This window comes from Buteo buteo, chromosome 4 (genome assembly GCF_964188355.1).
Source record: "Buteo buteo chromosome 4, bButBut1.hap1.1, whole genome shotgun sequence".
Lineage (NCBI taxonomy): Eukaryota > Metazoa > Chordata > Aves > Accipitriformes > Accipitridae > Buteo > Buteo buteo.
The window spans coordinates 64,455,535-64,483,277 of NC_134174.1; the positions used below are offsets into that span (position 1 = coordinate 64,455,535).

At 44.5% G+C, this 27,743-nt stretch overlaps 1 protein-coding gene across 12 annotated transcripts in view; it reads right to left on the minus strand.

Annotated features, from left to right (window-relative positions):
• FGFR2 (fibroblast growth factor receptor 2) overlaps positions 1-21,748 on the minus strand; it is an 87,039-nt gene extending 65,291 nt beyond the window's left edge. For 3 of the 12 annotated variants that reach the window (XM_075026530.1, XM_075026527.1, XM_075026526.1), the window contains exons 1-3: positions 18,553-19,048; positions 16,035-16,291; positions 461-727 (exon numbers count right to left, since the gene is read on the minus strand). In XM_075026530.1, coding sequence (XP_074882631.1) covers positions 461-727; positions 16,035-16,291; positions 18,553-18,614 — 586 coding nt within the window. In that variant the 5' untranslated portion in view covers positions 18,615-19,048. Of the gene's footprint in view, positions 1-460; positions 728-16,034; positions 16,292-18,552; positions 19,057-20,607; positions 21,060-21,544 lie in introns of those variants that run through there. The other 9 variants (XM_075026532.1, XM_075026531.1, XM_075026529.1 and 6 more) reach the window with 9 other exon arrangements.
• Positions 21,749-27,743: the final 5,995 nt, after the last annotated feature.

Here is a 27,743-nt window from a genome sequence, read left to right on the forward strand (position 1 = left end):
GGAGCTTGCTAACTCCAAAAATCTCTTTCTACTTACAATTTTTGTTTTTCTTAAAGACATTCAGTTGAGCAGAACTGAGTGTCTCCAGAACGATTTATCCCTAAACTTAAAGGATGTAGGACACCCCTCTTCCTCTCCTGATGCAGGGGGAAAAAACTTGTATTCGTTCTATGGCTTTATCATCATCACAGTGACTCTGTATAATTCAATCCTGTCATAGTGGCATAAAACAGAGAGCTATTCAGCAGCTGTTAATCACTACAGATCCCATGAAGTAAAAGGAGTATATACAAACCGAGTCCATTTCAGGGTCAGGACAAGGAGGAAAATACCTGAAATAACTACAGAACTCAGCTCAACTCACTGTGCCCAAGTGGACTGTTTCACGTTATATCACAATATGCCTTTATATCACATTTTACAGCTTCTACATGCAAAAACCTGTGTTTAACTCACTCACCTGTAACATTTACAATGAAGTACAGAGTATCACTGTCTAGGGTCCTAACAGCAGTGCAAGCATAGAGGCCCGAATCTCTGGGTGTAGCATCCTTAATTTGTAAGTACTCCCCAATAATCACTGTCCTATTGTCGGGCCCCAAAGGGACCCCATCCTTAGTCCAACTGATCATGACGGCGTCTTTCAATTGACAGCGCAACTCAAGCGGTTCTCCTGGAAGTGCTGAATATACATCTGGCTGAGAGATTTGGTATTTGGTTGGTGGCTCTGCGAAGGTGGAAGGAAAGGAGGAAAAAGAAGAAAGAAAGGGAAAGGAGAGAATTTCCAACAAAAGTCAGTGAAGGCCCTTTTCATCCACAGAAATCAAGTTATGTTCAATAAAAAAGTTTCATCCAGATTAGCCCAGCGATCTGTCTCGTAAAACTGAACCACATGCAGGTATGGGATAGGCTTTATTTTCAAGTTAACCACAAACAAAGCTCATTCCCTGTTGATCGGTGTCTTAGCACATGCCTTCTCCCGAGTGCCACACAAAGGCACAACGCTTCATCGCTGGTCCCAGCGAGCCGACTCTGGGGAGATGAGTGCTGCGGAACCCGAGGGCTTCAAAGAATTTGGAGGAGGCAGGAGAAGTTCAAAAAGCAAATTCAGCTTTATATCTTAGCATTTGGTCTACGATTCAAACGAATATTTATCTTTCCCCATCTGATTTTATAAGTTGCTTTTTTACAAAAAAAAAAAAAAAAAACACCTGGAAAGAGCTGTGTCAGAAGAAAAGGATGGCCAAAAAAACCCTTCACTAGCTAAGCTAATAAACATGAGTTCCTTTGCACAGCATATATGATGTCCTTTATTTTTCTCCCTGCACCCTTCCCAAAGTCTCTACATTTGCCTTCTACACTGCCAACTCCGCTCCCAGTGACAGTAACTTTTTCCTTTAAGGTTTTTTTGCCTCGTTTCTTATTTCACAGCCTCTCCTGAGCAGAACACAGCAGAATCCTGGGAACACAAGCGAAGCTTTCAACGTCACAGTGTACACAGAAGTTCAAAACAAAATAGCTCTTCCATGGGTTCCCTTTTGTAACCAAATAACAAGAAGAATGTCAAACCACAGTCTTTTTCCAAAAAAGCATCCTTGGAAAACTACATCTGCCTATCGTTACTAGAGCTTCATCACCCCCTTCGGAGGCTGGCTCTCAGCAGGGGGAAGGGAACCGCAGCCCCGGGCACTCAGGACCGTCTCCCCCGGGGCAGCGGGACGGCTCAGCACACCTATGACGCACTCCAGCCGTGCCAGATATAGGGACTGCTTCTGTAACTGGTTTCTCCCTACAACCACAATATCCCTCTCCCACGAGCCTCTTGGCCTCGCCAAGGCCAGCACGAAGAGTAAATAAAGGAAAGGAGTAAACAGAAGATGCCTTCACGCTCACGAGGAGGGTCGCATCGCGCAGACAGCTGCTCCCCGGTGCGCAGCCCGGCACACATCCTTCCCCGCACCCACCGTGCACCACCGCGGGTGCGTATAAATAAATCACACACCTCTTTCTGTTTGTTTGGGAGACTGAGGGAATATTAAAATAGGCGACTCCTCAGTGTCCACTCTCGCTTCTAAGAATACTGAAACCCTGAAACCCGCGTTCCTCGTCCTTGGGGCACAGCGTTGTCATTTCTTGTATCGCACTTTCAACAGAGAAGTCTGAAACGAGCATCACATCGGAGTTAGCCTGCGGACAGGAGTTTGGAAATGCTGAAGCTCTGTCAGTAGTTTAGTTTTAGGTGGTCCCATGAGGAGCAGGGAGTTGGACTCGATGATCCCTACGGCTCCCTTCCAACTCGACATAGTCTATGATTCTATGAGTACCAGGAGTGGCCACCACAGTGGGACACTCACGCATTTAAATATTGGGTTATACTGATGCACTTGAAAATAGTGTGCCCAATTTCTCCTCCCACTCATCCTGGAATCATGTCATTTCAGGGAGTTCAGTGGGAGTTTGCCCAAAGGAAAGGGAGAACAGACCCAGGGATGTGGTCCTTGCAAAACAAGCAAAGCTTCTCCTGGCTTTTTCCCTAGGGCAAACATGTTTTTTCAAACAACAGATTTGACATATGCGTCACACCAAGATGATGGCCAGAAAAAGTACATAAAACCATTTAAACAAGACCAGTACGGAGACTGTAAAGATTCTTGGATTTAGATTTTATAACAAGGCATGCAAAGTTCCATCTCAAAGTCTAGGGCAAGCTACAATACAGCTTTATACTCCTTATAAACTAATTCAGTCTTGCTGATACAGTCACGAATCCAGAGATCTGCAATGCAGGTGTTTCACTGAGTACTATACTATGCTGTTAGAAATCTAATTTTCAGAAGAAGCATGGGCTGCTTTCTACATGTATTTTGCAACATTAATGAGTATATTTGAGTCTGCTTGAGATTTTTTTAAATTCAGATTCCACTGTCAAATTTAAAAAAAAAAGAAAAAAGAAAAAGAAGGCAGCTGAAGCCAGCTAGCTAATTTACTTTGAAGTTTTAAGACTTCTTTGTAACGCTCTACCTGCAAAGAAAATTTCTTTTACAGAGTTTACACTGTGCCAACAATGTAGTGGAGTCTAAAAATGCCTTTGTTTAAACTTTTTAAAAGCTGCCATGGGTGAAAATAACTCAACTCTCCTTTAAGTGCATTAGAGGCTTTTGCTGAAGAGCCCCAGTACACGCGCAGGATGGTCACACAGGTTGCAGCGTCCTCCTAGGCAGATCAGTTGTTCACATACAATTACAAGGAAAATAATTTTCTACCTCCCATCCTTGATTTCATCTCTTTTTGAACTACTACCCCCAAATTTACACTGAGTCTTTCAACACAAATCCAAATCCAAACTCAGGAGCAGTAATTTATTTCAAAATTTAAAAAGAAAATTCCTTTTACAAGGAAAATTACTAGTATACTGAAGAAAAACAAGTTTCAAATAGGTATTAGCATTTGGTAAATATTATCCTCCTCCGTTTCTTTCTCTCTAGAGTATCAAGGAAGATACAGCACAAAGTGTTGTCATGAAATAATGAAGTCATGTTTGGAAGTAGTGAGTTATTTCAGGTAAGCCTTTGTGTTGCCAAACTAGAATGTAGCAGCACTTAAGACTGTCACTTTTTATAATGTTTGCCTATAAACTTTTTCCAGTGTGGGTTTGAAATGGTGCCCAAAAGCAAACAGAGAACAGGTGGGATTCTGAGGCAGGAGTCCGCCCAACAGCTTCACTGCAAAAATCAACCAGTTCAAACTGTTAAAAAATTCCCACCAGCACATAAACAACCTAAGCTGCAGAGTTAACTCTCTCTCCAGGACACTGCACAACGATTTTTACACCGCTCTGAAATTTAGGGACAAATTCTGAACTCATGTGCTCAAATCAATGGCTCCCCTGAGGCTGACATCAGGATTATTTCCCCGCTTCCACATCTTCTGAGCATACCAGAGAAATAACGCTGCAAGTTCGCTCGGCCCTCGCTTGCACCCGTCCTCCGGTGTTTTCAGCAGCGTCCTCCTGAATTTTCCCTTAGTGAAAAGAGCTAGATGGGAGGAGGAGACAGCCCTGCAGAGCCTGCACCACCAAGCAAGACTCGATGATCTGGTATCACCTCCACGCTCCCCCAGCCCTCTCCGAAGCTCTGCCTTGAATCCGTGTCCTTCACCCATTGCCGTAAGCCCGTAAATCAGCCCGCTGCTGGGCGAGCTCTGCACGGAAGGAGGCACGGGATTCCTTTCTAAGCAAGTTCTCCTGCAAATCCTATAATTGTGGCATTAGTACCTACTGCAAGGGTGCGTTACCTGATGTGAATAACACCTGCCTATCAGCCCTTAAAAAACAAGCAACAAAGGCACGTGCAAAATTTCTGATGGTGTTCTTAAACACTGGGGGAGACGGGAGGGAACGTTGCCTCTGCTATTGTCTGCTCTCGGCTACATCCTTATTGGTAATAGTGGTGCACACAATGTATTTAAACTTTATAGGTGGAGCTATTGAACAATACCACCGTGAAAAACCAAGCTGCTGTTAAATAAACAAATGTGAACTTTTTCTTTGCCTGCTCATACAGTCTCGCAGCACGGCTTATGCCATCCAGCCATCAAATGGGAGTAAATAATGTTTGTATAAAAACCATGACCGCAATAGAGGACTGGGGACATTTTGAATGTGCTATTTCAGATTATTACAAGAGACGCAATTATATTCCAAATCATGCTCCTATTCAAGATTCGGTCACTGAAACGAGAGATTTATACTTCCTTAGGTTTTATATTATTATTATTATTTGCCTCCATTTATTGAAATGTTAACAAAGAGCTGCTTATCTTAAGGCTCAAGGCATTTAGTTACTTAGTTACAGAGCCAAATAATTAAACAATCAGCTAATAGCTAACCCCAGCAAAGATTCTCACACAACTCTCCATAACACAAAAGCCTCAGACCCCATCAAGCCACTTGCGCTTCAAAAGGCTTTAGTAAATAACTAAACGCTCACCATAGCGTGCCCAGAAGGGTCAACAGACCTGACCTGTCAAGAATCCAAGAGGTTCATTGCAAAACTGAATGTCCCCACAGGGAAGCCTGGGCTGCCAACCACTACCACTCCTCCTGCTTCTCCTACCCCTTCTCCTGTTTTTCCCGTCATTGAGGAAGATCCAGCAAGACCACACTGGATGAGCAACGCGGAATGGGGCTGTCGAACTCTGCCTGAAGCAGAACGGCCACGGGCCCCCGTGACTTTGGGGGTCAAAGCCAAGCCTTTACGCTCTTCTCCAGGAGACAGCCTCTGCCGGGTCAGGATGCCCAGGTATCATCAGCCAGGTTTGCAAGCTTCCCTCCCACCTCCCAGGTAAAAGCCAGTGGCCTTCTCCCTCAATTTAATTTGGCAGGCTGATATGAAGAGTATCTGCATGTCCTCTGATGACGATGGATGAAAAACTCAGCCTACAAAAGAAACAGCCACCGGTTTAAAAACGCAGAGAGTCATTCCTGGCCATGGCGGCTATCACCCGTTAGCCAACGGCAAACCAAAGCCACGAAAGCTAAGCACGTCCCCTTATACAAAGGAGGACAAAATAGTGTTTCCAATTCATCCATCTGCTTCTCCAAAGTCACTGGATTCCTGCTGTCTTATTTGTACTGTGTTTCCGCCAGCCAGCTGCCAGCTATGCCAGGCATAATCAGGAAGTCTCTCTCTTCTGATAAAATACTTTCCTTTCCAAATTACTACGGTTCCTTCTATAATTTTAACACACTAATAAAATAAAAAAAAGAATCCCTTGTCAATGAACAACATTCTGAAGAGCAGGAATCATTTCCCCCCTCTCTAACGTATAAAAACATTAACTGTTCAAATCTGGCCAAAAAGATCTAGGCCTTGCAGAAAAACTTCATCAAACACAAAGCATCAAAGAGATATCCATGATAGTTACAAACATAAATATGTGGCAGATTGTAAGTCTGCATTTGTTCCTTTAAAATAAGATCCCAGGCTGCTCTATTTGAAAGCAGAGACTTCCACAAAATGTTAAGCGCCAGACTCTCTAAAGTAAATTGAGATATTTTTTCCTGGCATCTTCTTTAACCCTGTTATCCTTATTCTACAAGTACCTAGTCATCCAACGGGTACAAGAGATGAAACCAGACCAAAAAAAATTGTCTGAACAACAGGAAGAATCCTTTTGGCCTGGAAGTGAACACTTGGAAAAAGTAAGAGTTGCCACATAATACGTGCCTGGTACTTTGGCAAGTGTAGAGCTTCCAGCCACACTGACCTGCTGAAGCATGGACCTCCAGCATCATGTCAACTCCTACTGAGTGCTACATATACTAAGATCATAAAAAAAAAAAGTGAATCTCCTCCAATTGAAATACTTGCCAATGTCATCACGGGTAAGGGAAAATATTACACTGCACTAACTTGTTTTCCTAAGCTTTGAAGACCTAGAAAAATAAATAATTCTCATGAGCAGCAAAGAGTTTCACCACTTGCAGGACCCCCTGGCCAAGAAAAAAGCTCTGCATACACACCTAAAAGTTATCTCCACATGATTACATCTACCTGCCTTGTATAATGCTCTTTGGCAGATGAGCAATTATGGAACTGCAACTCCTTGAGGTAACCACCCCCAAGCAGCATTTAGCCCTGGCTACAGACACAAGGGCCTCATCACACCCAGCAGAAGAGAGCAGTGGGGGCAAACCTCATGAGGTCCCCTGCTAAGTTGGTGTGTTGGCTGATACAGGGTGAGGCGCATGAACTATTTCAGCACGGCTTTGATGGCTGCAAAGCAGTTGGGTTGATGTGTCTCTCCCCATGGTTAAAGGAGGACGACTCCTTCTCGAAAGAAAAAGAAATTGTACTTGTCTAGGCTTCATGCAGAGATTAAAAATTCCTACAACTTGTAGCCTGCTTGCTCCTACCTGTCTTTATAGTTGTGATCGTTGAGTTATGGCTGCACAACCACGCAACGTGCATCAAAAAATGCCAAGTATCACATGCTCATGGGCTTGGCTGTGTGCTTTATGCTTTTGGAAGCCAAGCCAGGGAAGACTCAGAGCATGCCAAGTTCAAAGTAAACAGCAGAGAGACCAGCAAGGCCACCTCCTGCTGCTGGGAACTGCCCTGCAATTTCTTCCTGTTTGTCCCCGTTCTTCACGGTCTGCTCCTTACAGGATGAAGACTTCTTTATACAACAGTCACCGTAGGATTTATCTCCAGATACGGGAAAGAGCAAGAAACAGCAAAGCATCGGTATGTCTTCTGCACAAAGACTTGGTAGCCAGCAAGGGAGAAAACACCCCCAACCTTGAGCAGCAACACCAAAACCCCTAAAATTATTGTGCTGCCTTTCATAATTTCATCACTATGATGAGAAACTACAGGCCATCTTCAGAATTTGAACCTTTGGTTCCAAGCACCAAATCTTGACCATTTATTTCTGTTCAAGCCATAAGTTCCATCAGCTGCCTAAAGTAATAGAGCAATAGTCTGTGCTAAGCATACTGGGGAGTACAATATAAACCTAACACACATGTAACACAATCTCAAAAATAATTAACTATCCTTCAAACTCATTACAGAAGAGTCTTCTCATGTAATCTATTATACAACACAAAGGGGAAATGTATCAATCAACTTTTGCCAGAACCTCAAATGAAAAGCTGAAAAAAAAAAAAATTAACCTTCTCTCTCTAAAAAGCAGAATCCAAGACTAGGATCATTTTCTCATTGTTTCTACTTTCAGCAACAGCAGAACATCAAATCTTCCTGACTGTATTCTGCACGTAACCAAGTGACAGAGCAATTTAACCAACTCCAATTGTCCAACTTAGCATTAAAGTCTGCTTGGGAAAGCCTCCATACAAGATATGCAGCCTTGGGAAAAGGTACGAGCGTGTATATTTAGTTGCAAAGGGTTTTTCTTGGTTTTAGTATTTTCTTGCATCTATTCCAATCTGTAGCTTTTCTCAGGTTCTTTATTTGCATTTCAGGAGCAATATAAAAACATAACAGAACACGGCATAAATCCAAACATAAAAACACAACCTTTTTCTTCCAGGTTTGCCGAAGGCCATGCTCGGGACTATTGCTACTCAACATTCAAAAGAAATAAATTACAACTGTGAGGTTAAAAATTGCACAATTTCATGTTCGAGTGTTAGTTCTGGATGCAGAGAACATCTATTCAGATTCCCTATAAACAAGTCAGCAGTTGTTTCTTTTGTACACTGTCCCATTTTTACTTGACTATACAAATCCTCTTAATTTTAGCAGCTCGTCTAGAAGTCTCATCTTGCCTGTGCCCCTGAAATTCATCTTCCCCCACTTCCTAAAGTGGGATTTGAAAAAAGTCACTGGAAACAATATCCCCAAAACATCCCCTCAGCACTTTTGAAAGTCCTATCCACAACGCGCATAAACCATAGGATATTCTCCAAGTACTTCAAAGCTTCAAGGCATACCAGTCTCCCTTTCAACAGAGGGCAACATTTAGTCAAAAGATACCAGAGCTAATTTAATTCCAGCTCCACACAGAGAACAGTCACCAGTGGTTCCTGGGGACAAGGAAGAAGTAGCAGAACAAGCCCTGAAGTTAAAAGCTAGGCTGGCTATCAGCACTTCCAGGTGGCCCACAAACATTTACATGACAAGGGTTATTTTTAACTTGCAGACACCTTGGTCACGCCTTACTGTAGCAGTGGCTCCTGGGCACTTTGCCATACTAATGGAAGATGGTTCAAACGCTTCTGAATTGTTGGGAGAAGGGCTATTACCGAGTAGTGGTGCACTGCCGATTTATTACGGAGCTTCTGTGTCAATCCTGCACGTCTGAAATACCTGTGCTCCCCTGGCAAGTAAACAGTATCAGATAAATCTGGGTACTTTGACAATGTAATATCTAAACAGGATTATTTTTCATGATTAAACTGCGTTTAATAGAACCAAGCTCAAGAACCGCTCAAATTTTAAATTGGGGGTTTAAAATGATTTTTAAGAACTGTTGGGTGGCATTCAGAATTGTAAGTCATATTACTTTCCTTGAAACAAATTAAACATTGCAACATGGTGACACGGAGCAGGGCACTTTACAAACTTGCAAAGCAAGTCTCACAAAAGCACACTTTCCCTTGCTGCCCAGCAGCCGGTCCTGCCAGCAGCTCAACTGTAGCCCTGCACACCTATATAGGCCATCCTAAAGAATGAATATCATGAACCTTACGTAGCTTTTCTACACCCCAACTCTTTATTACATGCAAATATAAGTCACAGCATGGCGCTCTGATCGAGTTCTGTTCCACCTGACAGCAATTAAACCTCCTGCAGGCTTGTCCTGGTCAGTGCGGACTGCTAAGGCACGGCCAGCCACAGCGTCCAACTCCAAACCCCACTCAGAAAACAGCCACAAGCCCCTGGGAGAAAGCCTGAGGTGATAACTACCATGTCACAAAACTCCTTTCAAAATAGAAGCTCATGAAAAGCTAGGAGGGAAAAAAAAAAAAAAAATCAAAATACAGCCAAAATATGATTTTCTCCTCCCCAACCTGCTTCTCATCCTTCTTTTTCTCCCTTCCAGTCTCCCAGTGCATTGCCCTTCCCAGTAAACCCTCACAAATGCAAGCCGTTTCCTTGGTACAGAGGAATTTTCCCCTCCTCAGTTCTTGTGGCTTTGCTACGGTAAGGTGCTTGGCGCTTCACGAGGCTGCTCGACATCGGTTAATGTCCCAAACTGATGAGCCAGTTCTTTTGCGGGGGAGGAAAAGCAATAATTACACACAACTTGCAACGGCATGTGAGGAAGGGAATGAAAGTAGGTCAGATCTCACAACTCCTCAGCTTCGCTGAGGTTCACCAAATGCTTTCACTTGCAGTCATTTTAAAAATACAATTAAAATAATAATAGCATGGCAAGTGAAGGAAGCGGCATGGTAGAACTGAGCTAGCACTTAGTTTGCCTTTCTGTCCCTCTCTTCGATACGGATAATGTCATTTGTGTGGTGACAAGCAGCAAAAGGACCTGAACCAGCAGAAAGCGAAGCCCATGAGACACATTTCTATACCAGGTGCTGACTACTCTGATACTCAGAAGTAGGTCCAGGTATAACAAACTCTTAAAAAAAAAAAAGGGGGGGGGGGGGGTCTTTTTCCAAGAAATAAACCAACAGTGATAATTAAGAGATGGGAAAGGATAACCTGGAGTTGTACATAATTGGTAGATGCATTATAAGCTGATTTTAAAAGTTTAAAAAAAAATCCACATAAATATTTACCCATCTTACAGAGTGTCTCATTTTGCAACTGTCCTCGTTGAGAGGCACAGTCCCCAAGCAGTAAATGCCGACACAGTTTCGTTGACGCTCTCGACTCTGATTGAAACCCAAAGGGCCAAACTTCCAGAACAGCTCGGCGCTCCCAGTGCACGTTTCGTAATTATAACAGGAGCCGTTGGCTGCTGCGCTCTTGCAAATCTGGTCTTTATTTAAGATTTGCCTGTATTCAAAGTTGTATCCAACTTCTCTTTCAATCAGTTTAAAAGCCAGTTTAGTCCCCAGTGCAAGACAGCAGCTCTGATTTTGGGGGCGTGCTGTGCCAAATCCCCCCCAAAAAACACTACAGACACACAGCGCAATGTGCTGAACTTAAATTCAAAGGTCTGAATTTCAAATTGGTTCTCCAATTGCTGTAAGGATAATTTTACCCTGGCAGGCTCCATGCCAAACCAAGTATTGCCCAGTTTCCTACAGCCACCACAAACACAAATCGGTGCGTCCTGACCAACTCTGCAGAAGATGCTCCCACCTGACCAGCTGCGATAGAGGAGCACAGCGCGTCCAACCTGCGACCGAGCAACCAAACTCTCCGTCACACTGATGCAAAACTCCAGACTCTTCACCAATTCAGACAGGTTTGGGGTTCCTGTTGTTTTTTCAGCATGAATTTTGCACGTGTTTAACTACACTGAAATAAGTTTTCTCTTCTAATTAAACCAGGTGCACTATTACAAATAGACAAGACGTAACTTGCCTAAGTGGGTGATGGTTCTTTTAAAAACACAGATTTGTATTGCTAAGGAGTGTTGCTTCGAAGAAAGTCTCCACTTTCACTCTAAAGCTTCAACCTCGAGGACTCGCAAATGTTTAACACTTAAAAATCTGACCCTTCTAGTAAGGATTTTTTTTTTCCTATTAATGATAGGAAAAGGGACAGTTAAGTATTTTTCTCGCACTCCCATCTGTTCCTAAACTAAATATTCATTCTAAGAAAATACTAATCTTTGGATGTATTTGTATAAAGGCAAGTGATCATTTCTACTGAAGCTGGGAAGCTGGATATAGAAATATGCTCATTAAGCACTATGCTATGGTTATTATTAAAACACCACAATAGTCCATCGTCTCATGCATACACAACCTTGCATAACTGGAGATGTCAGCATTTTCATTGTAAATTCTGCTTTCAAAGGTTTCTAACTTGCCTGTAAAAAAGTTACTATAGGCTGAAATTTGTTGTGAGTTCTCTGCCAAGGAAGAGCTATTTTAAAATTAGAAAATTATGCATCCGTTGGAGTCTGTCACTAGTTTGGTGTTTTATCTATACAAGTGGTTTTTAAAAAAATAAATAAATAAAACAAACCCCACAACTCAGCATCTTTGAAAATCTTCTGGCTCCAAAAAAAAACCACTAAAGGAATCAAATTCCTAAAAGTTAATATTTCTTTCCCCCCTTCAAAAAGCTGCAATTGTATGGCAGATAAGCCAGAAACGTGCAATTATTTGTGCTACTTTGCAAAATAGTTGCCATGCTGACACATTACTAACTCCCAGTGTCTCATCAACACCGACTGGAAATAACAACCCTACCCATGCCCAATTAGTTTGCAGCTCAAGACCATGCCCCAGCTAAAGGACTGCGGATTTTAAATGCAGAATGGACACATTAAGACTGATTTAATCTGGCTGCTTGTACAATTCCCCAGAATCTCAGCTAGCAATTCCTGTACTGGGCCAAATAACTTACTGAACCGGATCCCCGAAAGGGCATCCAACCCTCACCCAAAGCTGTGGGGATGTCACATTCCTCTATAATGGGCTGTGATAATTGACCTTCCTTAAAAAAAAAAAAAAAAAAAACCAACACAAAAAAAAACAACCCTCCGATTTAACTAACCAGTTTGAATTGTTAATCATAACTTGCAGATATCAAAGCCATTGTTCTTGTAAAAAAAAAAAGGTAACAAGGGAACCCTGGGTAAACTTTTTGCTTTATTTTCCCTGCCAAACTAGAAGCAGCATCCTGGTGGGTCTCCACTGCCTCTGCCCCGGGAAGATGATCCTCGTGGGGTCCCACCAGCCCCAGCACCTCACAGCAGGATGGCAGCAGCACGGACCTTAACCTTTAAGCACTGCCAACACTTTTACAAAAATGAAGGTACGTTGTGCATATTATGCAATGTTTTTACAACAAAAGGAAGGTATTGCTCTGGGTACTGCACTGAGTGTGTTTCTATTTGTGTGTTGTTGAGTGCCAACAAATAGCTGTGACCGAGTTAAAACCCAGGTGACAACTGGTTCGTCACTTCAGAGCCCACCCTAAGTCCACATCACCCATTAAAGAAGGTCCCTCTCCATCGCTGCCGCTCCTAGGAACCTCCCAAACGCACCTTTAAGGCCATTTTGAACTACCGCGTTTTTCACAGGACACAGAATTAGGCTGTCCCTTGTGGAAAGCTTAAATTAGTCCTTTGAAACTTGACCTAAATTAAAGGAACTGAAACACACTGTTACTGCACCAGGCGAGGGCTCGGCGTGGGTGCTCGAAGGACGGCGTCAAGGCATCGCACGTGGGGAAGAGACTAAATTAGCTACCCGGCAGAATGATAACACACAGCTTGGGCAAGGGAAGGTCAAGGGAGAGCTCGCTATTTATCAAATATATGTCTAAACTAATTATTCAGTTCACAAAGTAACCCTTCATCCTACGTGTGCGGTCAGAGCCCTTTTGAAACGTTGGCTATCATCAAAGGCCTTCGTAGCCTCGGTACACAGAAAGAGAATGGCTCCTTTGTACATGCCAGGGTAGACTTACTTCTAAATATTTAAAAGCAGAAAGTCTTTATACTCCCGAGGACAAAAAACATACACGTAAACACTTGATGCAAGATACAATTCGAGAGCTGACAGTCCCCAAACTAACACACACAGCTCCTGTTTCTGCTCCCGCTGCTCAAGGATGAAAACCACCACCGCCAACGACAACCACGCTTAGCGAGCGCCCACGGTATCAATACTGACGTTATAAGTTACCATGGCTCGAGATACCACCTGCGGCGTTGATACTTTCATATGTACCAGAGTGATATCTCACGGTCGGAGATGAGATCCAGAGCTTGACGAGTCCAGCGTTTTATAAAAGCCCCGGAGAGAACCGTGCTACCAAAGAGATCGGATTGAATGCAGATAACCACATGTAATGTACCTTGACGCATGACAATCTCGTGCACGTATCCTGCGCGTACCCACGCAGTCGATTGCCCTATTAGATAAATGCCGCTTGTACTAAAGTACATGCTTAACCAGATACTCTGAAGAAAACGGTTGCAAATGTCCCTAAAGTTACGTTTAGCTAAGAGACAAGAGTATATTCTCCATCACAATCAAAGGAACAAAAAGCCACAATCTCAATTCCTGTTAAGGTTGCATACAGCTTTTTGAATATTCTGAGTCACTAAGACAATAAATAGTAACAACAAAAGCACCTAACATCAAAAAAAAAAAAAAAAAAAAAAAGAGACAAAATTCAGGGCATGTCCATGAAGGAAGACTAAGGAAGAGATCAACACGTGTCACCAAAGGTCATGGCCCTGTCGACCTTCTCAGCTGGTATGAAATGTCATAGCTCTAATGACTGCACAGTCAGCAGCCCTACCGAAAATTTACATTATTAGAGCACCTGACCCCCCAAATTAGCTGTGGCCAAAATGTTTGGCATTTACTAAATTAAAAAAGAAGTCTGCTTTGTCTTTGAAGAGATTTTTTTGAAGGGTTTTTTGTTTTGTTTTCTGCTTGGAGAGCTTGTGGGTGGCAGTGATGGAACCCAGAAAAGGTGGTTGTGTAAAAACTTAGTTGTTTTTTTTTAAAGGGGTTTAACGAAGTACATAAAGGAGGTTTTATTTCCTAAATCTCAGATATAAATCCCACACAATTCCCTGTATTCTGCAGCATAAAAGCTCTTATTATACCATTAACTTAGAAGCTTTTTTTTTTTTCCTCCTTGTTTCTGGTAATGATTCGGGTTCTCACGTCTAAAATTGTTTCATGTCAGTAACATTCCTGCCCAGGGAAGAAGTTTTAAATCCTTATTAACAATTTACTCTTTGATAAAACCCAGATTCCACACCCTGGATACTCACTGTGGAAGAAACATATTTTTAAACTGTGCTTTTTAAAATAATAAAAGCTATTCTTTCCCTGAAAAGCTGAAAAATTATCAGGCATCATTCAAAAAATATTACTCTTCTCCCTGTAAAATACTGCACCAATCATGCAATCACATTTTTCTGGTTTAACCCTAAAACTAGGGGACCTCACTACAAACAGATAATCTGGAAACAGAATTATTCATGATTTTGTCATTCCTCTGAAAAGCCAAAAAGGCACCAGATGTGCAATTAACAAATCATACAGTAAGTGGTGATGAGAGTTGGGCTTTTTTTTAATTCTCGAGTTACCTTCAAGAGAAAAAAAACCAACAAAAATCTTTGCTATCAACAATCTCTATGGCTGACAGATGACAATATTGCTAAACTTTGTTAATTTTTTTCAGGAATGCTTGCTAGGGAGGAGGGCTCATCGTCTCTAAATAGTTCATCCCCTGCCATCAATAAAAATGTACTTGGAACGGATTCTAAAAATGTGGTGTTAGCTGGTGACGTCTATTTTTAGAGGCAGTGGATAGAAACAAATAAGTTTTGCATGAAAATGTATTAAACAAAAACAAAGCTGTATCCGTGGACATGAGTAGTAGAACGTGTGAAGGCCAAATCCTCTCCAGCACGCTTGCCAGATCAGAAATACTCTGTGGACTATTATATCAGTTTGACAGTTGAGTCATTAGAAACGTAATCAATCCTCCAAAGGACAGATAAAACCTTATGAAGGAAGCCTCGCTTTCCCCCAAAGGTGCTCAGAGAGCAGGAAAGATCCTATACAATACAGTAAAATCATTCTTAAAGACAACCAGCTCATGACAATACAAAAGCAGCCCCTCCTCAGCTCTTTAGAGAAGAAAACCACTTTGCAAAAGCTTGAGGAACAGATATACCTGGAAGAACACACCAACAGGTACAGGGTCAAAATAGGAGATTTTATCAAAACACCTCTTCCGATGTAAAGGTCTCAAACAGCCTTTTCTTTCGCAGTAATAAACTGCACTCCTTGCTATTCAGATCTCAACATTTACGCATCCAGAACTTGCAATCCAAACACTGTACCGATTGCTCTTGGATATTAACAGCAAGAGGGAAATTTATTCTAACTAAGTACAAACACCAGTAAAGCTGCAACACCATTTTTGCAGAGCGCCTGGCAAAATTAAACATTCAGGCCACACGATGGAAAACTATTGGGATTTATTTTTCTCTGCACTTCTCAGGTTAAGACAATCACAAAGACATGCAGCTATACAGCCATTTCGCTCCCTGAGATAGCGACACGTAACGACACATATGTAAGTGCACCAGGCTGGTTGCCTTAAAGACCCATTCCTGAAAACTTTCAGCCTTACGCTTTGATTATACAACATGATGACATTCCCAAGTGAAATCACTGACACCACTCGCTTGCATAAGACTAAATAAAGGCGTGCTTGCATGAACACAGCCCATGTGCGAGCAGGAAAAGTCAAAAAACATAACTCTTGAGGGCTAATCTGTTACTTGCCTTAGGTTTACCAAAGCACACAAAGATCTTGACTTCTATTTCCGGCGTTCAGGCACTTAAAATTAACTTATTTTGTGGAATTAAGGATTCTAGAGTGGTTTACCTTCAGGTTCCAGCGTGGTGTCTTCAACAACTAAATTAAACGAAGGTCGAGCCAGGGAAAGTCCAGCCATGGTGACCACCACCAGGCAGATAAGGCAACCCGAATCCCAGCTGACCATCTTTTTAGTGTAAATCCCTGGTCCATTTCCATATCTCCATGTGGACTTTAATCCCATCTGAACACCTCTAGAGAAGCATGGAGAGAAAGCGGTGCCTTCAGCCAGGGTAATACCTCCTCCCTCAGAACGATGGCTGCTGCTGTGGGGAGGAGAGAGATTTAACACTGTCAGCAAAAACATCTTAAAACACAAACCAAAAAACTTCAGAAAGCCCCGAAGAGAGCTGAGGTGAGAGGGAGGGGAGGAGGAGGATGGGAAAAATAGTTTTCCAGCTTCAAGAATATGTGAAAAGTGAGTGACTTTTCATTTTCTGTTAGCAGTTTCCATCATCACCTGAGGCGTAACCAAGTCCTCCTTGTTTTCACAAAATCACTTCTCAGCACATATTTAGAGAGCTATTTTACTGACAGAAAAATATAGCTTTTAAAAAACGAGAGGCACACACATGTGCAGGCACATAACCTGTAATGCTACAAAATTACCACAATTACACAAATTATATTCTTGTTATTGTCTGAAGGTTTATGTAAGTTTGCCTTGTTTTTCATTCCTTTACCTAGGCAGTTCTGCAGCCAGCTGAATTTGCAAGAATTCAGTAATTTTCCACAAGAAACACAGTTGAAAAATACTGTTTAGACTTGGATAATCTGTAAAACTCCATTTCACCTCAGGACTTCCAGCTCCCCTATCCAGGTCCCTTCTGACCCAGTTCAGGGTCTTTTTGAAGTCTGAGAGTCCTGTATAGGTGAAAGGTTCCAGTCTTTGTAGGGATACTGGTTAGCTACATTGCATTACAGGCAATTAAAAACTGTCTAAAGCGTGGTACAGATTGCAGTTTCACTGGAGACCTCCCCAGCATCGTTTTCCACTCATATATGCTAAACCGCGTGCGCACACGTTTCTCTTCCCTCTCAACAATGCTTAGTGATACCTACTTTACAGACCAGGAAAAAAAAAAAAGTGTATTTTATCCACAGTAAAACTAATTTAAGAGGACGGAGTTAACTGGTAATCCAGACATGGGCTGATGGAAAAGAGAAGCGAAGCGGTACCAAAGTAACTGGCACTCCCTTCAGGGGACCCTGTTGCCACCACACTAAGATGCCAGGTGAGGGTCAGAAGAGCATCCTCACAGGGTGATTTAACAGCTCAACCAGAAAATTAGATCTGATTTTCCGCTTCAAAAATAAAAGATGGCAAACCTCAGTAAATGGATAAAACAAGTAACTGCAGCAGTTGTTCTAATCTGGCCAATGATTCATCTTAGATGTGATGAAACCCAACTGAAGCTTAGAGAGCACTCGTCTTGAAGGGAAAAGTAACATAAAACCTCTTTTTCCCTCCTGCCCTCACTCTTAAACAAAAACAAACAAACAAACAAACAAACAAACAAACAAACAAAAAAAAGGCAGGGACTGTAGAGATTAAGGCAAACTTCTCAAAACTCCCTGTCACTTGGATGTGGTGTGGTACCTCACCATACAGTACACAGAAACATGGACAAATACTCTCCCTTTCTAAGGCCAACCATTAAAAAGTTTACGTAGATTTTATTAGCCTTTTGCTACCTGCTACGTACAAACCAAGTTCACAGCGCTAAGGACAGAAATGCTGTTGAGGCATCTTCTACCTTGGGTACTGTATACAGTAACTTCTGGAGCCAGCAGAAACAGATTTTTAGATGACATAAATAAGGCACTTGGGGAAAATAATTAATACACGGTATTTCAGGTGAATTCCTATACTTCAGGGCAAGCTTTTTTCACCTTAGCTGATACCAGCTCAAAGTTCTGTCGCTCCTTTAGAAATTTAAGCACAGCGCGAGCATCCCAGACCACAAGCTAGCAACTACTATTAAATCTCCAGTGAAAACACCACCAGACCACTGCACAAACATTTGCAAAGAGCTTGCCGAGCACTTCTTTAAATAAGCGCAGAGCAGGTGTAGAACTGAAGAGAGCTCTGTCTCCCGAATGGGTTTGTGTCTGGTGAAGGACCGGAGCAAGCCCTCCTGGATGCTACCACCCAGGTCAACCGCCTGACTCGCTGTCTGACAGCCACAGCTCCATAGCTTAGTGTATCCAGATGTAAAGTGGGCAGAAATCCTAACTAACAGGCTGGGTGTAATGCCAATTTAATTTCCATAAATCATCCCGTAAAGCCCGATTACAGGCTATATATATAAATGCAAAATTTAATCATAAACTCGCAAAAAGAAAACGTACCAGAATGCTAGCATATACTCCAGCCTCTTTTTTAACAGCATCAATTCCACTTACATTTCAGCTGTTTCAGATTTTTAGGCTACGCTAAATGCCATTGAAAGCACGTTTGCAGTTCCTATCCTCATCCTAAAGCCTCAAGCACAGCACACGGCTACCTGACCGCACATCATCTCACCTGGAGAGTTTTGCCGGCTTCTGCACCTGAACATCTGCCAGCAGAAAGAAGGGACTCTTCATCCACAGGGCTGCCGCAAATTCAAAACCGTGGCTTGCAAAGGTGTAGCAAAGCAAAAATCAGAGCTCTGGACCCATCCATGGAGCGAAACCACTTTTTACCACCCCGCCGGCGACCAGCGTTCGAGGATCGCCCTTTCCCAAAAGCAGCAGAGTCCAAGGAAGATGAAACGAAACCAAATTCTTTTCATAGTTTTTAATCGCCACAGTCGCTGGGGGACGAGCCTCTGGAAAGACCTCCTGCGCTGGATAATTATGTACCTCTATCTCAATGTTTGGAACACAGCCCCAGCATGCTTTTTGGCCTCCACAATTCTGGCTTCCTGACTACAATACCATAATCCCTCCTGGAGTCTCAGACTCAGTGAAAGCCACACGTAGTGTTTATTTTTCCCCTTGAAAGGGAACTCTGTCTCTCTTCTCAGCCTACACTTTGGGGAGGAGTTGTCAGCCTCCAATGATTGATGGCTCTCCTTGCCACTCGCTCATCAAGTCAATTTTCACCTCGTCACATACCTGCCCAAATTTCTTTGCCAAACTGACAAGCATGGGAAAGCAGACTGGTTTGGGAGCCCAACCAAATTCCTCCAAGCCCTACTTCAGTTTAAACACACTCACACACACAAACAAGTAGTACTTGTTCAGCAGTGGCATTAATTAAATTCAATGCTCAGTGTTCTTTTTAATCTACTTCCATTGTTGTTTATAAGATGTTTATCACTCCCCAGGGAGAGTACAATTTGTAGAGTATGTTAACCAAATCAATACATTGCTCATTGTATAACTCTTCGGCATCTTTCTCTATTAGGCAGGAAAGAGCAAAATCTGAAGGAAATACGGATCTTCCCCCCACAAAGAAATCTCAAGCGCCCTAAATGCCCAGCCGCTTCATCAGAAAAATCCAGGTACCTGAAGCTTTAAAGCCAGCAGCTTTATACACATATACACACGCAAACTTCATACGCGCCTATAAATATACGTATACACACATACATATCTAACAAGACTCTTCATCATAGTTCAATCTCCATGCAAATCGCAGCATCACAGCTATTAAACATTAATTCTGGAGGACTAATGGGAACCGGCTGGCAGCTTCAGGACTTTTTCATTGTTTGAACTTCTTTCATTTGCTTTCCAGGACTATCCTGTTTTTCTCAAGTCTTTTGCCACTAAGAGATCAGGGGGGGAAGGAAAAAAAAAAAAAAAAATCTGCATTTTAATTGACATTCCAGAGAGAGAGAGAGAGAAGTCCAGAGGCTGCTGATTGCTGTCTATTCAGCCCAAACAGGCTTTTCAGATGAAAATGAGTAAAGGCTAGTGGAAGATTTACAGGGATTTGGTACAAAGGAGACAATGAAGTTTTAAATGTTGATAGCGTTTCACACCAAACGCATAATGGGTCGCTGTTTGAACGGCCCGTTTTGCATTTAAATATATATTTCATTGAGGATTTCTCTTTCCCCCTTATCTCAGACCGGGCCAGTACCGCACCGCCGGCTCCTCTCCCACCCCGGCGGGGGAGCACCCCCCGCTCCCCGGGGGGTCCCGGCCTCCTCCGAACCTGAGGTGATGGGGGGGGGAAGCTGGGTTGCTCCCCGGATTTCTCCCCGCCCGCTGCCCGTCCTGCTGTCACCGCCGGGACACCGATCCCCGCCGATATCCCGACATCCAGCGGCGGGGAAGCGGAGTGGAGCTGGGGGGGGGGGGGGGGAGAGAACAACCGGCACGGACCCAGCGGTGGATCCTCGGGCTTCTCCCCCCCCCAACTCTCTCCCCGCACCGCAGAAGCGATCAAAGTGCCAGAAAAACCGACCCCGCAGCCCCGCACCGCCCCGGGGGGGCTACCCGAGCCCCCCCCCCCCCCCCGCACCGGCACAGTCCTCCCCGGTGCCGGCTGCCCCCCCTCAGCGGGGCACACGGGAACCGGGGGAAAACGCCGGAATTCGCAAAAACCCCCTTCCCCGCCTTTCCAACCGCCCCCCGGTGCCATTACCTGCAGCGAGGAAGCTCCGCGGGAAGGGGGGGTCCCCCACCACCACCACCCCCCTCGCCCCCTCAAGAGGCGAGGGTGCCGGAGCAGCGGTTTCCCCCGTGGACGGCGTGAAAAGTCCCTCCGGTCACTCGGCGGGTAGCCCCGGCGGGCAGAACGGCAGCGGGGGGCATCCCCCGCGGGATGGCGGCTGGCGTGAGGCGAGGGGTAAAGGGAAGCCGGGTCTCGGCGTCCCCGTGTCCCGTCGCCTCAGCGGCTGCCAAACCGGCTACCGCCTCAGAGGGGCGAGCCCGCCGTGCCCGGCGCCCGGCAGCCTCTCCTCCCCCGCGCGGGGCATCGCCGAGCAGAGAGCGGCCGGGCTCCGCTCCGCTCCATCCAGCCGCCCTCCCCGAACCGCCGCAGCTTTGTCAAACCCCACTAAACCCCCCCCCGGGTGGGTGGGTTGTGGGTTTGGTTGTTTTTTTTTTTTTTTTTTCTTCCCCCCCCCCCCTCCCGCCTTCTCCCTTCTCCTCCCGGCGCACTCCTCCGGCTCCCTTCCTCCCTCCCCTGGTCACTCCCCCCGCTGCAACCCGAGCCGTTTCCTGGACGCCGTTCCTCGGTTCTGCCAATCGCGGCGGCCGCGGAGCGGAGCCCCTTCCCCCCCCCCCCAACGCCGACACGACCCCACCGGCCCGGGACCCTCAGTCGTTCCCCACCTCCGGCCCCGAAAGGCTGCGCTCAGCCCCCCCCCCCAACGGGAACGCGTGTGTCTGGGGGGGGTCTGCTAAGAAGCAGCGTTAACGAGGGGAGCGGGGGTCGTGTGGTTGTGTGTCCCCCCCCCACCGGGGGAGCTCGGAAGCCGGAGCTGGCCTATGGCCCGTTCCAGCTAGAGAGGATGATGGGATAACACCCACTCAAAATAAAAAAAAAAAAAAAACAAACACAAAACCAAAAAAATCACCCTCAGTTTGGGAGCCTTTCGGTGCAAAGCCTGGTTTCGACCGCCTTGTGAATTTGCCTGGCGGTGCGCCTTGAGTAACCGCGCGTCTGGTGCCCCAACGGGGAAAGTTGTCAACTTAGTCAGGCAAAAACATCCTTTGCCTGCACACAGCGATTCAAAACTGCATAATATCGCTGCTCGAAATTCAGCGTAACTTAACCTGATCCTTGCCTAATAAAACATTTGCTTTAGATACCATTAACTGAAATACGGAGTCCACGTAATGCTTGCTTTGTAGAATCAGCTTGACACCAAAATCAATAAGTGGCGGTTGCCTCAAATTAAATCAGTGTTGATCAATTTAATGTTACTTTATCTAAGCATAGCCCTGCCGTACATCTTATAGGTTGTGGGCAATCTCGATCAAGGGGATTTTCAAGGACTGTGGCCACACGGCATAGTGTCACTCTCAATTTACATACTTCCACACACCGAAAACTTGAAAACAAGTTTTCTGTAGAATATGCACTTACCTCCCAGGATGCACTTTCCCACCATCATCAGCGGTAATGCAGGCTTTATGAGGGACGGCAGGCAAATTTGTAATTGATTAGAAACACAGGTTTAATTTTTTGTTGTTGTTGTTCCTAAAGCAACAGACATCTGAACGTCCTAATTGAGGAGCTGAGATGTCACAGTCAAGATCCAATTTTCCCAGCTCCGGCCATGTCCGTCGCCCATTGAAAACATTGTTAACGCATTCTCACATAAATTATTGTCCGGCACAGGAAGCTGCGATACCTTTCCCCATTCATCGATATCTTTGCATACTCTGAAAGAAAAGGAAGCATTCCACTAAAAATGACAAATCAGAACACCTATTTCCAATGTCTGGAAGCACTTCTTGGAATTTATTCTTTTTCGGGATGAAAAGATAGCAGTCTATCAATAGCAGCCTTTTCTCTTAAATGAGCCACATTCTCCCTAAAGTGGCCCACAACAGCCCAACTCCTCAATCCGAGAAAAGCAGAAGCATGTTTGGAATTAAAAGGGGGGGGGGGGGGGATCAATTCTGTCATCATATTTAGGCTTCAAGAGATCTCAGTGGGCCCAGGGAGCCTTTCATAGCAGTTAGGCTGCTGAATGAGAGCATAATCTCTTTACAGTTTTTTCCTCCTCCTCTCAAAGTGGCTGGGATCTTTTCTGTGAGCCCTCCTGCACGTGAATGGTGTGGCTAATAAGCCTATTAATGAGGTTCCACAGCAGAGTGTGAATAGGTAAATAAGCCCCAATCTGTTGAGGTTCAGGAGCAAGGGCAGTAAAGCCATCATGAACTAAAGGTGACAGTTTGAACTGAAATAGGAACAACAGCTCCAGGTTTCAGGCGAAAGAATAGACAGACAAGGCACACATTCAGGCTCCTTCTACCCCCTACCGAGTCCTATTTTCTTTCCCATTCTTCCTCCTTTATAAAATGTCTTGAGTAGTCACCCATTTTTTCAAAAGCTCTTGAGACGTCCTTTTTCATCCCGGCAATGATACATCAATAGGGAGGAAGGAAAATGAGGACACCAATGCTCCTTTGCGCCGCAAGTTTCAAAAGCAGGAACAGTCCTGTCCCCCCTCGCATATGGAAGCGGGGGAGGAGAAAGAAAGTTAAATTGAATCTTTCAGCCCTGCCAGCTCTTTGTCACTGCTGTCAGCTGGACCCTGGTCGTGTCCCCCCCCCCTCCGCACGCAGGCAGGGATACGGTTAATGTTCAACTGGGATGAGCGAGGGGCTCCAGCTGCAAGGAGGGCACAGCTGGGCTCGCCCAAATTTCAGCCATGGAGCAGGCAGAGGTGAGGGGCTGAAGTCATTTCCACCTGGTATCAATTTTACCTGGCGTGGGGAAGGTGAAGATGTGCCTGGCTTCGGCTTGCTCCTGGGCCGGAGCCGCAAGAGCCCAACTCAAGGGCTTTTAGGGATGAAGGTAGAAGGTTAAGAAGAAGACGAAGAGCTTGGGTCCACAGAGAGATGAGGCGAGATAGGCAACCGATGCCTTCGAGTAATGTGGGAAAAGTCACCTTAGAAAAAAAAAACCTAACACAGAGCTTCTGAGCGCTCCTCAGTTCTAATCCTTACAGAGTCTCTGACATTTCTTTGAAGCGCTGGAGATAGTGAGGGCTCCGCGGAAGGCGGCTCCTCCACGGGAGTCCAGCGAGGAACAAGTCCCAGCTCCTGCCACATTGCAGACAGATGGCAAGGGAGGCCACGCGGACCTGAGGGAAGCAAATTCTCCGGTACCCGTCTATTCTCCAGGTGCTCGACCTGCTAACGTGTCACATCATTGCTCTCTCTCTGATGAAAATAGGAATAGAATGCAGAAAATTAAATACATTTCAAAAAAAATAGAAAGAAAACCCACACATTAAAGTTTTAGAGAACTATGGGGTGAGATCCTCTAGATCCTAATCCAGCCACGCACATCGCTGAGGGTTCACCTTCTCCACAGAAGACAACGGGAAGCAACATTTCTTCCCTGTTATTCAAGCTGTCCTGTCCAAAATCTTTGCTTGACCGTGCTGGATGCAATTAAATACTTGTCCAAGATTTAATTTTTTGAAGTTCTTCTAAAGCTAAGTGCCTAAACCCAAACTCTGGCAGCTAAAATGTTTACCTGGTTTCCAAAGTATTTATGGCTCTGTTTCCTGGCAGCTTTGAACTTTTTTTTAGGGTGCCAAAGAGGCAAATCATAGGAACCCAATTCTGCAAATCTTTTTCTTTTCAAGGACAGGCAAAGTTGCTCTATGTATTTGTCAGTGTCTTAGGGGAAAGTCACTTCATATAAATGCAAACCCTTTCTAACATAAAAACTACTACTGAGAGACTTCCCTCACTGGTCCTCACCACGTGTTACTTCAAGATGCTGCTAAACTGAAAAATTGAGATAAGAACTTCTTTATTTTAATGCCAGTGGTTCTAATAATTATCCATAAAAGTGTGAAGCAGATGGGCTCCCGAGTTCTTCTGCAGCAAAATGTATACAGGAATGGGAGGTCTGCAAGTTCACAGCCCATAAAGGGATAGTTTTACTGGGTGTTTATCAACAAAACCCCCCTCATTTTGGTTAGGCTACAGAATGTGGCAAATTAATTACTTTTGCCTACCAATTTTTGATCTCTCTCTGCATTATGCGCAGCAGAATCTTCTAAGAGATACTTCTTCAGGCAGTAAGGCCAAGTAGCTGGAAAAAAGAGATTATTTTCACTGCTATCATGTCAATATCTCGTAATGGCATTTTGAGCATCAACACTCCCTCCAGACTGTTATGCCTTGTAGCCATGTAACCTTTCTGGTACTCCTCTCATTTTGTACGTCTTAAGGAAAAGATTCAAAATATATTTGTTGTTATTATTACACTGTTGCAAGATATATTTAAACAGGAAATGTGCTGTGTTATGAGCAGGGTATTACACTGGGATAATGGACATTTGATGCTTTGTGCCCTTCTACCTCGGCTTTCCTCCACAGTCCTGGGAAAGGCACTTAATTTGTCTGCGTCCAAGCTCTCCAGCTATGAAATGAGAATAATAGATGCTTCCTGTCTCCCACTCTTTATCCAGTTCATCTATTTAGATGGTAAGCTCCTCATCTCTGACCATGTTTTTATGCATGGCTTAGAACAATAGGACACTGATCTCAGCTGGAACCTCCAGGCACTTCCATAATGCAAATATTGAATACTAAATAATCAAAATAAAAGAAAATCCTCAATTTATTATGTATTCTCTCATAAAGAATTTGTCACAGGCTGTCCTGGTAGAGCACCTCTGGCTCTTGGGGAACAGTATCTTTTCTAAAAGAGTGGAAAGCAGCATCCATCGGAGAATATCTTTTAGCAGGGAGCTCCCCTAAAGCAGGCCTCAGAGAAACCATGTGAATAAACCCCTTTTCAGCACCGAGCAGGGCACAGCAAGACAGAGCCAGACTTATAAAAATGAGAAGACAAAGGCTGCAAAGACAATTTGTCTTTCTGTTACAGATCTTGGATATATTTGGCTTCTTGGCCCATGCGCTTCTTATTTCTGTTTCCAGTTGATCAATACACGCTGGTTTGTTTTACTGGAGCTCTGTTGTCTAACTAGACCAACTGGTGGTTGTGGCAGCTTCCCCTGCGATGGTACATCAGATCAGATTCTTCTCTGGTGACACCACAGGGTTCAGCAAGCATGCTCCTACTTTCAGGCACAACCTAGGAGCAGAAGGTGTGAAGTCGGGCTCACACCAGGGTTTGTGTTACAGTTTAAACCCTGGAGGGGCAGAAAACTGTACGGCAGGGATCCACAGCGTAGGCACTCTGTTCTTTCTGGGCCCAGCTGTCCCCAACCACCGAATCCCTGCAGACCCCTTCTGCTTCCCACATCCTTCGCTGCAGTGCCAAGCTCCGCGTTTCCACTTCACTCTTTCAGAGGCCCAGCTGCAGACACAAACAGACACAGTCACTCTGTAGCAGTTAAAAAAAAAAAATAAAAGTCATTTTTTTTTACTTTCCACAACCCTGGGTAAGAAAGCACTAAATGCCTACAACTATTTCCCTGCCTCATTCTTCTCATCCCTCCAACATCTTTAAGTCAGCATTCCCCAAGCAGTTCATATTCTTTCTTCTCTCCCCATCCTTTGCACATAAGTTCAGTTTTCTATCATCTCCTATCATAGTTTTCACAGGAATTTGCTGCTTCCTGCGCGTCTCCCTCTCAGTGAAAGCCGTGTCCTTTATCGGCTCCAGTCCCCACTGTAAGATGACCTCCTCCTCCACTTTGCCAGGTGATTAAGGTACCCGTAATTTCACTTGAGAAACTGGATTGCCTTGGAGAGGAGCCAGTGACCTGCCCAAGAAAGGCTCCACGTAAACAGAGGTGCATCGAGGTTTAACAGCCCTCATGCGTTAACTCTGTAACTGCGTTCACCAGCTGCAGTCCAAAAGATGGGATGAAAAGGTAATGGTCAGGCGGGTAAAGCCCAAACATAAATAGGGATTTGCTATTTGATACAGTCATGTGGAGTTCCTTAAACAAAAGTCATAGGTTTTACCGTAGAAAGGTTTCCCAAGTCACCACACAGACCCAAACCGTCCTCTTTCCCTGCTCGCACAAACCCAGAAACGCACTTTTCTTCTTCATTCTTTTGTGTTTTAAAGGGAGGGTTACAGGGAAGCTCACTTTGCATGAAATCTAGACTTGCATTACTGAATATTCATACACATATCAATGAATATTCATATATGCATGAATATACAGCAATATTTCAGGGCTTGAAGAGAAGGCTTGCCTTTGATTTAGATGGCCGAGTTGAGGTCCTAAAGATCCTTTCCATCTCTTAAAGGATAGCAAAGGTCGTAACAGTGATTGCTGGATGAGAAAAACCCAATAACAATGGTGCAGCTCTTCTGATGCCAGCTGAGCAGAGAAACAGATACTGCCGGAGACTCCCAGGGCTGCCGAACGCAATGGATCAGGAAATGTTTTACATTGTGGATACAAGCAAGGAGGCCAGAAACTTGATTACAGGGGAGACTTAGTTAAATATTCACTGGGATTCATTATGTGAAAACCACTAGAAAGGAACATGTTTCTACAGGAAGGGTAGGGCTGTTTTATTCTTGCTTCTGTTGTAAAATGCTACTGATGGCTGCGTACACCAGCTACCGTCCTCTAGTGGGAGGAATACAGCAGGTCTGCGTGGATGTGCAGAAACGCTTTTGCTGGTTGTTAAGGTTAGCTAGAGGTAGCGCTCCTTTAATTTGCCAAGAAGAGCTTTGTAGAGCCAACAGGACTTGATTATCTGTCCACCTTGCACTTGACGAGCAGGTAACATGAGCGTTTGGGGCAAGAGGAATCTGATAAACAAGCTTTATAAAGTCTTAGAGCTGTCGCTCGTTCAGTCTGAAATAATCGTGAGTGCAAAGACCGAGAGCAAGCTGCACAAAAGCTTGGAGACTGAGAAAAACTGCACGGCGCTCAGGCGACGGCTGGGTCCCTGATCACCCATCCCAGCCGGCATCGGTTTGACCAGATGACCGGTGAAACCGGCACACTGCTTATCCCACCTCGCGACACCGGTTTTCCCCTCGGCTCTGAAGTGTTGAGTGAGCACCGAGCGCTCGGGGACCTTGCTTGGTGCTGCCTTCCAGCTGGCTGTGCACAAGAAGAAGTAGTGCTTCCTGGCCCCGGCCCTCGG